This window comes from Anas platyrhynchos, chromosome 2, assembly GCF_047663525.1.
Source record: "Anas platyrhynchos isolate ZD024472 breed Pekin duck chromosome 2, IASCAAS_PekinDuck_T2T, whole genome shotgun sequence".
Lineage (NCBI taxonomy): Eukaryota > Metazoa > Chordata > Aves > Anseriformes > Anatidae > Anas > Anas platyrhynchos.
Window position 1 is genome coordinate 48,915,258 of NC_092588.1, and position 13,960 is coordinate 48,929,217.

General features: G+C 39.9%; 1 protein-coding gene across 2 annotated transcripts in view; it reads left to right on the forward strand.

The window, feature by feature from the left end:
* Positions 1–13,960, forward strand: part of SPIRE1 (spire type actin nucleation factor 1) — a 125,542-nt gene that overhangs the window by 75,893 nt on the left and 35,689 nt on the right. For both annotated transcript variants that reach the window (XM_027452074.3, XM_027452076.3), the window contains exons 4-5: positions 3,288–3,413; positions 13,205–13,288. In XM_027452074.3, coding sequence (XP_027307875.3) covers positions 3,288–3,413; positions 13,205–13,288 — 210 coding nt within the window. The remainder of the gene's footprint in view (positions 1–3,287; positions 3,414–13,204; positions 13,289–13,960) is intronic.

The window sequence follows — 13,960 nt, forward strand, 5'->3', positions numbered from 1 at the left end:
CGCTGTTTGATCTCTTCTGATGGTTAAATTGTGATTTCTGTTAACGCTGGTTTGGCTTGATGCGCTCTGTTTCCTAGTCAATTGAGGGTGAATTTGGACAGAGGAGCTGGCAAGGCTCCGGTATTTACATAATGCCTTTTTTCTGTGAACCCTGAATGTGGATGGAAACAGTCTCTAATCTTCTTAGTGATCTAAGCAAAGATTGAATGGTTTGGGTCAAGCTGGTTTTTGGATAGGCTTAGTTAAGGGAAAAAAGGAAAAAGAAAAAAAAAATCCCAGTTCTTCACAGTGATTACAAATGGAAATATTACAGAGCGACCCATTTCAGCAGTTGACGATATTTTTGATATTCCACCAGTTTGCAAAGACCACATCATTGGATTTCACTCATGCTGTGTCAGACTTGTTGGAAGCAGAACAAGCAGTCCTTGTGTTACGCTCTGGGTGCTGGTCGCGTTCATTCCCCATAGGATAGTTTTAGGTTGTATCAGGAGGGATGAACAGGCAGGTGTCAGAATAAGCAGGGTACAGAGGCTGCCTTTCCTTGACGAGCGTTGAATGGCTGGAAAAGACCGCAGACCTGCAGTCCTGCACCACGGCTGCTATGACACGGTAAGAGGAGGAGGAGCTCCTTAGGTGGCTGTGCTTTCCTACCTCAGGTATTAAAGCATTCTGACTGATTTTTGTGGTGCATTTCAGAAACACAGCTTCTCAGACACTGCTAATACCAAATTAAAGATGTGATTTTAAAAAGCACGGGGGGATAAATACGCTAAACTTAGGCTAGAAACATCACGTTTCACACTTGGTGTGCTTTGACTGCCTACATTTTTACTTCTGAACAACATGCCAGTGGAATAGATCCCAGGGAAGAAAAATCAGTCTGGCTTATTTGCATTTTCCTTCTTCTTCAGGCTCACCTTCCGCTATCCAAAAAATTATGCTAAGTCATTTAATGTTACCACAAGGGTGTTGCTTTTTGTTATGTAGTGCGTCTTCACATGATCTAAGATCACTCAGATACTGATTTTTTACAACATGAAAGTTAGCAGGAGCTACTGGGCCTCTTTTCATACCTGTATCCGAATGATTACAAACCAAATGGTTGATTTCTTATGTGGTTATGTTTCTGGTAGCTTTTGCAGCAGGCATTTAATTTTATTTTTTGCTTTACTTCACGTTCAATCATAGAATCATGATTATATCCATCCCCTGCTTGAACTTGCCACTGCTGCATTTCATTAACTTGCTGAATATTTGATGCAAATTGTTTCTAATTAACATGCTTCTAAATAAAGAAAAAAGGCATTCTTAAAAACCTATCTGCAATCTGAATAATGAAGTTTTATTCTTTCTGATGAAGACTTGTGCCATTTGAGGACTTTTTTGAAATTGCTGTTGTTATTAGCCCATTATAGTTATTATTATTATTCCTGTAAGTGGTGTATTGTAGAATGAAATCCTTTTTATCCATGCTGCAGTTAATAACTAGAAATAGCTTACCCAAACATAGTAAGGCAGGTAAGGACCTGATTAGTTATTGAGAGAAAGGAACACGAATTAACCATACTCTGAATTTGATGTGTTTTAATCAAGTATAATTCTGACTTTTCATTAGGTCAAGGGAAATACCTAACAGCTTCTCTCTTTGTGGTAGGTGTTGTTACTGTAGCACACATTAGAGTCACGTCTCTTTCATCGTTTCTCCCTTTACCTGCAAAGGAGAAGATATGATTTGCTAAAAAAAAGTAATTGTAAAATGTGAACTTTGCCACTCTGATTACCCAGAAATAAATATGAAGTGTGTAACAAAATGTTGGCTGTCATCAGAAAGCAGTATAAAATTTGAAAGCGGTGAATTGAGGGTAGATTTTGAATGTCTGTCTTACTTTCCTTACATATAAGGAAAACCTTATACTTACATCCTTAGATCTAAGATAGTCTTAGATCTAAGGATATAAGAATAATCCTTATATCCTTAGATATAAGGAAAGTATATGGGAAGGAAGGAAAAAATATATACATACACTTTCCATATATATGTATATGTAGATCCTTTTTTTAGAGCTAAAAGGATTTAATATACGTACACACGTGGTTACAACAATCAGAGCAGGATATTGCAGGAGTCCAGATGGTGCTTGTGAAATTTTATCGAGTTGATCAAATCTGACCGTCGGACTCCGTATTGTTACACTAATTGGAGGAAATCAAAAACAACAAAGAGGTTGTGGCCTTAGAAAGCAATTTGTCAGCGAGATTAAGCCAATCTAAATGTGACTGCAACCCAAAGAAATTGTTCAGCCCATCCTCCCTTCCCCTCTCGCTCCCTGTTTCGGCAGGGTGTTCCCATTGCTCCTTTTTGCCTGCGCTACTGCACATGCGTCTGAGCCATGAAGAATAACTCTCCCCTGCCCTGCTTCCTTCACTGTGATAAATTTTTGCCTGGGTGAGGAGTCCCCTCTGTGTTAGGGCACAAACTCAATTGCCAGCATAAGGGCATCAGTGGGAGCCTGTGGCCAGAGGCCTCAGGATCATGCCTTGTAGTGTCAGTGTGGATCTAAATCAGATGGGAAACAATATGGAAATGCAGTCTGAGCTTTACTGGTATTGTGCCCTTTGTGCCCACAGTGTACAGTGTAATGCAGGAGAGATTTAGAGAAATATGCCACTAGGCTAATTAAGGGCTCTTCTCTAAAGAGGCTTTTGTTTCAAGCCTTACTTCTGGAGATCTTCTCAGTGTAGCCACCCATTTCCTCAGGTTCTGGCTTGATCATTGTTTTAGCTCTAGCTGTTATGAAACCACAGTAATGAGGCACATTTTAAAGCCTTGTTTAAGATTTTGTTGTATTTTAATATATACCCCAGTATGATACATGACACAGTTTTTTTAGTTTTGGTATTGGGAATTTTTTGGTATTAAGACTTTAGCAAATTGATTATAGACATTATTTTGTTTCTGTCTGTTTCCAGCAAAGATTTCTGTGAAGAATACTTACAAGCGATGGATATGACTTAGGGGATGTTGTAAGCAAAAGATTACGTCTACCAGCATCAGTGCTGATCTATTCTATTACAGTTCTCTTCATGAAACTCATGAATATAAAATAAATGGGAACAGAAAAATTAAAAAGTGCACCCCAATTTCCACCTAAGCTTAAACATTGTTCATGGATTTTTGTGCCTTAAATATCCCATTGTGTTCCCTTTCATGTTATCTCATGCTCTGCAGCAATAATTAAGGCAATGAGGGATTGTTTGTAATTGCTGTTTATTTTTCTCTCTAGCTGTGTGCTGCCCACCTGCCAACCCGATCAGAGGCAGCGAACCACTATCAAGCAGTATGTCGGGCTCTGTTTGCTGAAACAATGGAGCTGTACACTTTCTTGGCCAAAATTAAAAGTGCAAAAGAGGTAAGTTTTTAAATCTGTTACAATGTGTTTTAGGCTTACAGAATCACTTCCATACCCAGCCAGCAGTGGATGTCAGATACGTGGGGAAATTATTTGTCGTGTTCAGGGAGAGTAGTTCTACAGCTGTGTTGTTTGCATTTTGTTTTCTCATTTGGCCTGTAACCATTTACAGATGTCTCAGAAATAGTTATTAATTGTGACTAGACTATTTGGAAGGAAAACAGAAAAATTTCTTGGGATGTTATGCAGTACTATTCCATTCCAACATGCATGCATGCAAGCAATGTATTTGAGTCTGAAAACTGCTCTGGTGTTGTGAACTATCAGAGCTTTCCCTGTCCTTCCTCAGTTCCTTCTCATGCCTTGTCTTTGGCTGAGAATTATCTGAGATTCTCCTTGCTCGTAATTTGTCCTCAGTCAGCAGCTTTCCTTGCCTTTGATGTATGATTGGCTTGTTTGTCAGTCGCACAGGCTTCACAGCAGAGCCAGCTTAAAATAAATAAATACATAAACAATTCCACCTGTAGGTCATGGTGTCTGTGTTCACTGCCTGCTTGGTTGTCCTGTTGACCGAAAGGCCATCCTATGAACCACTTCAATTAAACGATCTGGCTGAAGAATAACTTTGAGGGTGGGTGGATTAGTTTTAATGAAGATAGTTTCAGTGATCTGGTCTGCAAAGTAGCTCCATCAACAGTTGTATTAACACAGTGTGGGTGTTGGTTACACTGGAAAACCCATGGGTGAAGGCAGGAAGGGAGTGATAGTTCTCAAGGATGGTTTCTTCATCAAAGTCAACCGGTCAAATAACAGCACTTTCATAATTTTCCTTTTTAATAAAGACCTGAAGGATTTGATTTGCTTCTCTAAGGTCCAAAGTGCCTTTTGAAAAGATTTTATGGGCTGATGTAACAATTTTGCTACTGAAAGAGGCAGAGCTGTTCCACACATTCATACGTGCTCCCACTGCTTTGCTTCCTCTGATTCTAGAAAACAAACACAAAATAAAGAAATGAATTAAAAATAATAACCAAGGCTTTCTTGTCAGGTTCATGAGCTGAATCAGCTAATCATTGGGTCAGGTGTGCTTCAGCGCAGCACAAGAGAGCTCTGTTGTTGCACTGGTGGAAGATGCAAACCAGTTGGAGGCATAAGAGACTGCTACTGTCTTTCCTCCTCTTCAGAGATGCATCTGTCCAAGGGGCCGAATCCTTCAGAGATGGTTTTCTGTTGCCCAGGGTCAAGCTTCACTTCCATTTTTCCTCCAGCCCTACTCAAACTGAAAGCAATTTCTAAACTGAAGTGGTATCATACACAGATAATTTTGACGGTGTCAGCATGGCTAAAGAGCCTCTTGTTTTCTGAAGCGCCTGCATTACAGTGCAGCTGACGCAGAGAGCTGACAGAATGCAGCGTCTCGGTGCTAAAACCTTGACATCATTAGTTTCACATCTTGGCATTTGACTGCTCCTTGGTGTTCCGACCGCTGGATAATTGAAGGATCTGTGCTATAAACACTTCAGCTAACAGCTAGTGCAAGGTCCACGCTGAAGCCCAAAGATAAGGCCCTTTGGAGTTCTTGTTTCTGCCTAGAGAGGAACTACATTTCCAGTAGTCCATAAACATTTTGACTGCAGTAAGCAGTAATAAGGTGTCAGTGCTGTCAATGTTGAAGTAAAATATTGCATATTGTGATTCTTTAAAACATTTTTTTTTCAATTTATTAAAATAATTACAGGGGTGTTTTAAAATTTGCAGATTATTTATCATCTTGTAATTGGAAATGAAAACCCAGCATTTGACAACACCATAGAGCATACTATGAGTTAATCTCAAATGAAAGGAACCATTTGCCTCTCAAAGGCTATTAGGGATTGTTTCAGAGCACATTTAGGTCAAAGGAAGTAATCCTTGTAGATGAAATTGTGGCCCTACTGAAATCAATGAGACTTTTATCACTGCCCTTATCTGAAGCCAGAATTTTGATCATTTGATTTCATTTTACCCTGGATCAGTCCCCTAGCAGGCATACAAGAAGTGACCAAGAAAATTATCTTACAAGCAGCTTCTGGAATATAAATAGTTTTTATGATATTCCTGATCCTTGCTTGTGGCTTTTATCCAACTGTAGATTCAGAAACAATGTGATTCTTGAAAATAATGTAGTACACAAAGGAAAAATAGGTGTGAAGCAAATACAGGCTGGAATACTGTAAATCTTGTTATTCCATTTTAAAATTACCTCTATAGTTTATACTCGAGGCAAGTAGGAATAATGTAATCGTGCTAGGTTTACGCCAGTGAAAACTGCGGTATTATGTACGTTTTGCTTTTTCAAATACATAGAAGAGTCTTAATTCATGAGGAATACAGTTAAATAAAATTCAAGTTAATAAAATCCTTTTTCTTTTCCTTTTGTATTGTCATATGAGTATGGGTATAATGGAGAGAAACACTTAATACTCTAGTAAGGATATTTTATTGTCATCGATTCATGGTGATTGCAATGTTGGAGAATTAGGGAAAAAACTACCTATATATATCAGCTCCAATTAAAACCACAAACTTATACCATGTACTATTATGTCTGTGACCCTAAGGGTACCAGGAGTTTTAAACTTTATTTTAAAAACTGAGAACTTAATTTGGAGAGCCTTAGAACCCCTCAGACCTAGTTGTAGTGATGAGATCAAAATGAAAAACATGGCTTAAAATAACTTTCCTATGAATAAAAAAAAAAAAAAAAAAAAAAAACTTTAAAATTCCCTGGGCTCTTACTGGGGCCACTGTGTTGTATCTGGGTATCTGTTCCCCAGCTATATAAAGCTCGTGCTTTTTGCTCGGTAGGCACTTTAAACAGCCAATGCCACTGTAGTGGAAGAGGGAGAATTTTTATCTGCAGAAATTCATTTACTAGGATTGTACCAAATCTGATCTTATGCTGCAGCCCAGGGCAGGTTTAGCAGGAAAGCGCGCTTTGAAAGAGACAGAAGAAACTATTGCTGTGATGCTGTTTTCAGTTTGTATAAAAACATTTCAGGGCTTTGAAGGTTACTGGAATTACGAGGGATGGATCAGGAGGCAGGAGGTACAGGCCTGTAGTGCTCCCCAGTCTGTCCTGTGAGCATCGCTGCCTTGGCAAATGGAGCAGTTTCAGAAAGGGCTTTACTGGCATGCACTTGGGTGAGTGCATTACTCAGAAATGATGAAGCGATGAGTGAGCTGTTAAGGTCATCTCAATGGATGTCGAATATAATGTCTCAGGCACTTTGTCACATACTTGGTGCCATGTGGATTTTATTTCCAGTTTGATTCTCTGTGTGTGAGAGGTCAGCAGTGGAGATGACTTGCAGACAGGCAGACGACATTTCCATTCTTAAAGACAAAGAAATGTTATGTCAAGTAGTTGTACAGGGCAGTGCTCAAGACAGAGATGAGAAAGGTGCAATACTACTGTTATAATTTTTTAAAAATGATAAAGAATAAAAGGAGTAAAAATACATATTTATTGGGAATAGCAGCAACTCCAGGCTGAAATTCAGTTAACTAATCTGACCTAACTTTGCATCTTTTTGCAAGATGAAGGTTTTGTAGAAAGTGTAGTGAGGTGTCTTTTCAGCTTGCTGGCAGCACCTGTATGCTACTCGGGCTCTGTGAAAGGAGATCCACCCCGTGTACTATCTGATGCCATCCAGAAGTGGTCTTTGATGGGCCAGGACCTCCTGACTCCATGGTCCTGCAGTTCATGTTTATAGCTGATGGCAAAAATAGGGTACAGCTCGTTTCTCATCTCAGGTAGTGAGCTTTTTAAATGACTATCAGACTTCCACAAAAGCAGAATCTTGCCCTATGTTTTGGATAGTGTGTGTGGAAACGTGGACAACAAGGTGGAGGAAATGTATCTGTGTGTGAGGCAAAGACAGTTTGAATATCTGCTAAAATGAGCCTCATCTGAAAGAAAAGATTAATGTTGTTCAGGATCATCGAAAAGCCATTGAGATCATTTTTGTTGGCCCCTAGCCATAGGCAGAAGTGAGGGATGTCCACCAGATAAAACAAATGTTCCTGTTGTGGAGTATCTGGAAAGGTCTCACACGTTGCTCGGAGACAGCAGAGAGCATGACTGTGAGAAACAGGGAGAGACTGTGCGAGCACAGGAGTAAAGAAATTGTATTGGATCTGGGTTGGACCGTGGATCTGTTTGGTCTGCTGGCCACTTTGTGAACTTGCTTAATTGAGGCGGTATCTACCCTGGTCCTCCTTCAGCTCCCTGTACTGCCCAGGCTCTCTTCCCACTGGGGTGGATGCTCCACGCCTGCTTACTGCCTGAGGGGGCCAGCAATGTGCCATTGCCACAAAGTAGGCAATGGCGCCCTGGGCTGTAGTTGGCAAAGCACTGCCAGCAGGTCAAGGGAGGTGATCCTTCCCCTTCACTCAGCACTGGTGAGGCCACACCTGGAGTACTGGGCCCAGTTCTGGGCTCCCCAGCACAAGAGAGATGAGGACACACTGGAGAGAGCCCAACAGGGGCCATGAAGGTGGTAAAGGGCCTGTAGCCCTTCTCCAGTGCAAAGAGGCTGAGCGAGGTGGGACTGTTCAACCTGGAGAAGAGGAGGTTCGGGGGGATCTCAATGTGTGTGAATTGGGCTCTGAGCCCCAGGCCGCACTTGTGTGCTGTGCGGGTGGCCAAGCACTGGCACAGGCTGCCCAGAGAGGCCGTGGGGTCTCCTCATGGAGACCTTCAGAAGCCGCCTGGCCGTGGTGCTGGGCACCCTGCTCTGGGTGGCCCTGCTGGGGCAGGGGCTGGGGCAGGGGGCCTCCAGAGGGCCCGGCCAGCCTCAGCTGTGCTGGGACCCTGCGAGCGGTACCAGTAAATACTGATGTCAGCCTGCAGCAGAGCTAAGCATTCGTGAGTGGGCTGGGAGTGTTGAACTCACTACTGGTACCACCTCAGGTCCTAAAAGACAGCATGAGATGCTGGGCACCATAAGATACAGGCATTGTCTTGTAGGCAAATGTCTTCATCTGCAGCAGTAGGTTTGACTTGTATCTCAAAAATTTGTTGAAATGGATGTATATCCTAGAGCGTTACAATTAATATTCCTTCCAAACTCTATAAAATTGTATATAGTTTTATAATTGCCTACCTCATCAATTGCAGTTAAAGTCCATGTTCATCAAAAACTTGTCCATAATTTCATTATCCACGGTATGCCTTTTAATTAACCAAGTTTTTGGTAGAATACAGAAAAAGCCTTCAGTCTGTCATTTTTGTACTGATCTTACTGATCTTTTAAACAATGCCCCCTATGATTTCTTTCCTGTCTAATCTAATAGCTTAATTTTTTTCAGTCTGTCTGGATATATTCCAACCTGACCTGTATGAAAACATAAACCTTCCAAGGTCTAATTAAGTACATAAATAGAAATGAAATCATTCCTTTCTACTTTTTTTTTTTTTCTTTTCCCCTATCTTCATGCCATCTAGAGACTCAGCTGGAAAACAGCTAATTAAAAAAGTAAATTACTTTTTATATAACATGGCTATACTGGTGTATTATTTGTACAAAATATGGTTATACGGGTATTTAGTTAATAGATACCTAAATAATGTTAATGGCTAACTTATTTCACAAATACGGTCACTAGCCAAGTTACTCTTAATAGTCTTGTGACCATAATAGCTGTTAAACACACTGCTGAGTGGATTTCCAGAAAGGACAGTTGGAGAAACTGATTCCCAATTTTTTCTGCCGATAACCTCGCCTCTGCTTCCACTTCCAGGCTTCCAGTGACTCCACTTTCACAACCGTGTTGTCATTAGGCTTGCAACTCCATCATGATTTGTTTGATCCCTCCATTTAGGACCAATTTAAATGGCAACCCTTCAAATGAGGAAAAATACTGGGATTTTTTGTTTGTTTTGTTGTGTGTTGCAGCCACTGTAACTCTGTAAGTGTTCCATGCATTTGTTTTTTGCTTGTTTTTGTCTCTAATAGTTTTTTTTGAGCAGCACAGTAACTGCTCTTTCCAGAGCTGAGCAAAGTATGTCGACCCACACCACTATTTATGAAGAGCTTTGTCTGATACTCAGTGATGTTCTTAAAATGACTTGAAGACTGAGGGATTTCTTTCAGGGACTGATTCAACCGATCGTATTCCCTTCAACAACTCCTGCTTGAGTTAAAGGGGGCTTGGGGATCTTCAAAGAACTGAAGTAATGCTGCTGGCCAAGCCCTTGGAATTTAAATTCAGAATGGATGGTTATATACATGAAAGCATTTTTTCCCCTATATGCAGGTTATGCATTTTTAAATTGACTACAAAGGTGCAAGAAAATTTTATTAGTTTCCCAGATACCAGCATAGGAATCACTTGCATCAGTGACCAAATTACCAAGAATGTAAAGCAGGAGCTGCAGTAGGTTTTGTCCTGAAACCGGTGAAAGATGAAGTGAAGATCTGGATTCCTGAAATACCATCTTCACTAAAATGTTGCATTTTAGGGAGCATTTTGTGGAAGCAAGCTCCTGACGCTGTGCTGACAAGTGTCTTATATAACCTCCCATCTGTCGCAGGCGCGGGAGAACGTGTCCCAAATGTGGGACAAATGTGGGACACGTGGCAGCAGCGAATCAGCTGCCTGCTTTTAATAGCGCAGGAAGAAATTTGAAGAAATTCACTATTTCTGTTACTAGAATTTGTCGCAAAATGCAGCTGAAGAAAAAATGGCCAAGTGCTGTAATGGTTTAAAAAAGCCAGAGTTATTGAAAGGCTTGCTCCCTACACATCTGACCCTTATTTTGTGAACATATGCCCAGGCTGTAATAGGTGAATCAGATCTGTGGTATGGGTTTGAGGTTCTGGGATCATTTAGAAAAACCCTTTTAAGATGTTTTTGCTTTCTGAAAAGGAAACCCATTTAGGCTATGTATTTATTACACCATAATAGCTTTCCTTAATCCATTGTCCCAAGGGTACGTACAAATGGATACAGCAGCTGAGGTTACTCATAGGTTTTGGATCCCAGTTCTGACAAGCGGTCTGTTGTATTGTAAATGTTTTGGTTTCCATAATTTACGATTGCAGCAGATTCTGAAACCCACGGACACTGACTGGGGATGCTGGAGGGAAATGATAATATTTCATTTTGTCCAGAAGTTTAAATGCAATCATTTGTCACCCTGAATTGATTCCTTCCTAAGCAGCACCTGGCAGATGGAGGAGAGTCAAAGACACCTAATTCATGGCTGCAAGGATAAAGCACTTTGTTTCTTTTTTCTCCCCAGTCTTCCAAAGCTTTCCCAATTTTATAGTGGTGGAAACTATCATCTATGGTGAGCTGCAGTTAGGGGTCTGAGCCAGTTGAGTTGTGGGTAGGGGAGAAACTATTCCTATGAAAAAAATGAGTGTTTTCCCCGCAGATTTTCCTCCCTACACAACTCCCTGTCAGGCAGAGTGAGTGGCTCTGTCAGTGCTCAGGAAGCATCCAGAGCACCCAGACCCTCACTTTGGCTGCATCCTGAGCTTATGCCAGCTCATTTGTGTCAAAAAAGGGCACTTTGAGAAATGTACCTTGTGGCTGGTGGGTTTGGCTCTCAGCTCTAGAGCGTGTGGTAGCCAGCAGCACCCACACCTGCGCTTTCTAAAGTAGAAGCTCCCCCTCCAGCTATGTTCCAGAGAAACTAATTAGATAGCTGCCTTGTTCAGAAGATCTTTCAGCTGTTCAGTTATGTGTGTTCTTCCCCCCCCCCTCTTCCTCCCCTTCTTATTTTTTGTTGTTAAGAAAAATAGGTTGTGGTCTTTTTAGCTTCATGGAATATTTACATCAGTCAAAGGCATCAGCCTTTGGGCATAAACCAGCCCCGTTAAGTGTATGGTAGGGAGCATGGCTGCTGAAAGGGGTAATTGCTGCAGATGTTGTTGGACAGTCGAAGTAAAGGTTAAGCAGCTGGAACATGTTAATTTTATTTTTTTTTTAATTGATATGTACCTCCCAGCATGGAAAGGAGGAGCGACTCTGACAGTTGTGAGCTAATTTACTGCAGATCATTTTTTGATTAAGAAGAGAAAAAGGAGAAGTATCAGAACAATTGTGTATTTTGCAATTTATTAGTAATAGTTAGACGTTCACACAAAAGCAAGTAGCTCACAGTTCACATATACCATCATAGAAATGGCTACTGCAACTTCAAAAATGATACAGAGAAGAAGAAACACGGGGTGGCAAAATAGGCATAAATGAGACCTTCATGTTACTTGGTTTTGTGTTTTTTGTTTGTTTGTTTTTTTTCCCCTTGGAAAAAGATTACGGCTTGCTAGAGTTAGACTCCCACAGCAGCAGGACCAGCCTAAGTTTCCATACAACCATTCATTCCCAGTTGGGCATCCTGCGGCAATACTGCGAGTTGTGCCAAAATGTGCCCTCATTGTGCAATGATGGATGTGCTTCTGCAGCATAGGTGATTTATGACTTTTTAAGAGTCTTCCTCTAAATTATGTATTTTTTTTTTAATAGGGCAGCGGTAATATTTCTTAACTGATGTGAAAGCAAATGTGTTACTTGCTTAAATAAGATAATAAATTATCCATCTGCTGTTTTTCCAAAACTTCCATGGTGGCTGACTCACATGTGCTGTCTCTGTTAGCACATGTGGTAGATACACTCCTTTATGTGTGCGAGTTAAGCACTTTTCCAGTGCTTGCATTTCTTCCATTGAAATGGTTACGGTTTAGGAACTACTTGCAGGAAAAAATGTTTTACCAAATATGCTTATTTTTAAGCTTTCTGGGAAGCTCCAAGGCTTGTTCAGTTCCATTAAAGGAAGAGCTTGAGTGCTCAAAAGTGAGACAAATATTTTTAATACATTAATACATAAAACTCTGTCAGACCTGTGGGTTTAGTCTCATAAAATAAAGAAGTCATTAGCATATTTAACTATCCTTTTTAATACATTAATAAGTAACAAGAAAACAGATCAAATTAAACATTGGTAAAGATATCCCGGAAAATCCTCTGTAAAAGTGGAACAGAGTATTGAGAATGCATTTGTGTGTGCAAGCTGGCCTGTTCTTTAGTTGACTGTAATTTTTGATCATTTTTCATCTTCTTGTTAGTATGAAAGCTTTGTTTTCCCCCTTTGTAAACAATCTTTTCCATATTTGCATCATCTAATCTTGTTCATAAATAAGAGTTTACTCCTGACAGATCAGTTTCTCTTCCTTACTTACAGATTTTGGGATCTGAGTCATAAAATCATAAAACTATGTTATACAGGCTGCTTAATGTCAATATAAATGCAAGTCTGTCACTATTCTGTTTGAAGGATTTCTCATAGTTGATTTCACCTTGCAACTGACTTTCTGGGGATTTCTCCTTCAACAAAAAGGAGCTGTCTTGCATTTGGCAAGTAGCAGTAATTTTGTTATGAATGGATTCTTGCTAAGTCTGTAACCTTTTCTGTGTTGGAGTTTAACAAGCTTGCTACTTTTTTTTTCAGATAGTAGCTCAACTGTAGGCATATTACAATTTCTGTGTATAGTTTTTTCTGTTATGCTGTTATCTGAAGTATTCTCATACTTAGAACTTAAGACTTTTTGCAGTAATGAAGGTTCATTTTTCAATTAAGAGAAATATTCAAATAGTATTTCAAATTCTTTTTGCAGTATTACTATTCAAGATATAAAATACTCAGTAGAATACCCAAACAACATCATTCAAAAAATGCTTCTGCTTTACTGTAAAGTAATGCCACCATTCAGTTTATTGACTAATTTTCTTTTCAATTGCAGAATCTGAAAAAGATTCAAGAAATGGACAAAGAGGCAAGTGACGAATCCAGTACAGATCTTGATGACTTAAAGAATGCTGACTGGGTAAGACAACAATTGAATGATGATTCAGCACCATTATTAGCAATTTATATTTCTTTTTAATGCTTACCTAAAGTTGTTTGGTTTATGTTAAAATTGGTGTCTGTTGGTTGTTTTTGTGTTTTTTTTTTGTTGTTCATTTTTTTAACATATGAACTAGTACTAAATTATGACAAGCTAGTACCAAATGGAATTTCAGCCCTCCTTCACAGATAGATGAAATAATGTAAGTATCCAAGCATCACACTATTTCTTTAGACTCAGCTTTCATGTAGAAGCTTTTGCAATTTAAAAGGCTGGACATTTAGACAGGTATCATGCTAACTGCCCTTCAGAGAGGCAGCCAGGAAGTAGGCAGAGCCACCAGCTGAGTTTCTTTAGTGATGAAAGCAAAAATGCTACAGAGAACAGTCAGTAGCTTGTATTGTTTTCTATGTACTTTTTTGGCCAGTATATAGAGGAACATTAAGACATTCTTAAAAGTTCTTAATTTCATTTTCCTGATCTTCTGTCTACTACCTGTTCTTACTCCTCTCTACCCATTCCCCAGTAATAAGAGGGAAATGTTAGTATGTGGTAGGCAGAGCAAAAAAACAAATTGAGTACCAAGAGGGTATTGCTAGACCTGTATTTGTGTTTAGAATTGTCCCGGCCCAGATGCAGGACCTTGCACTT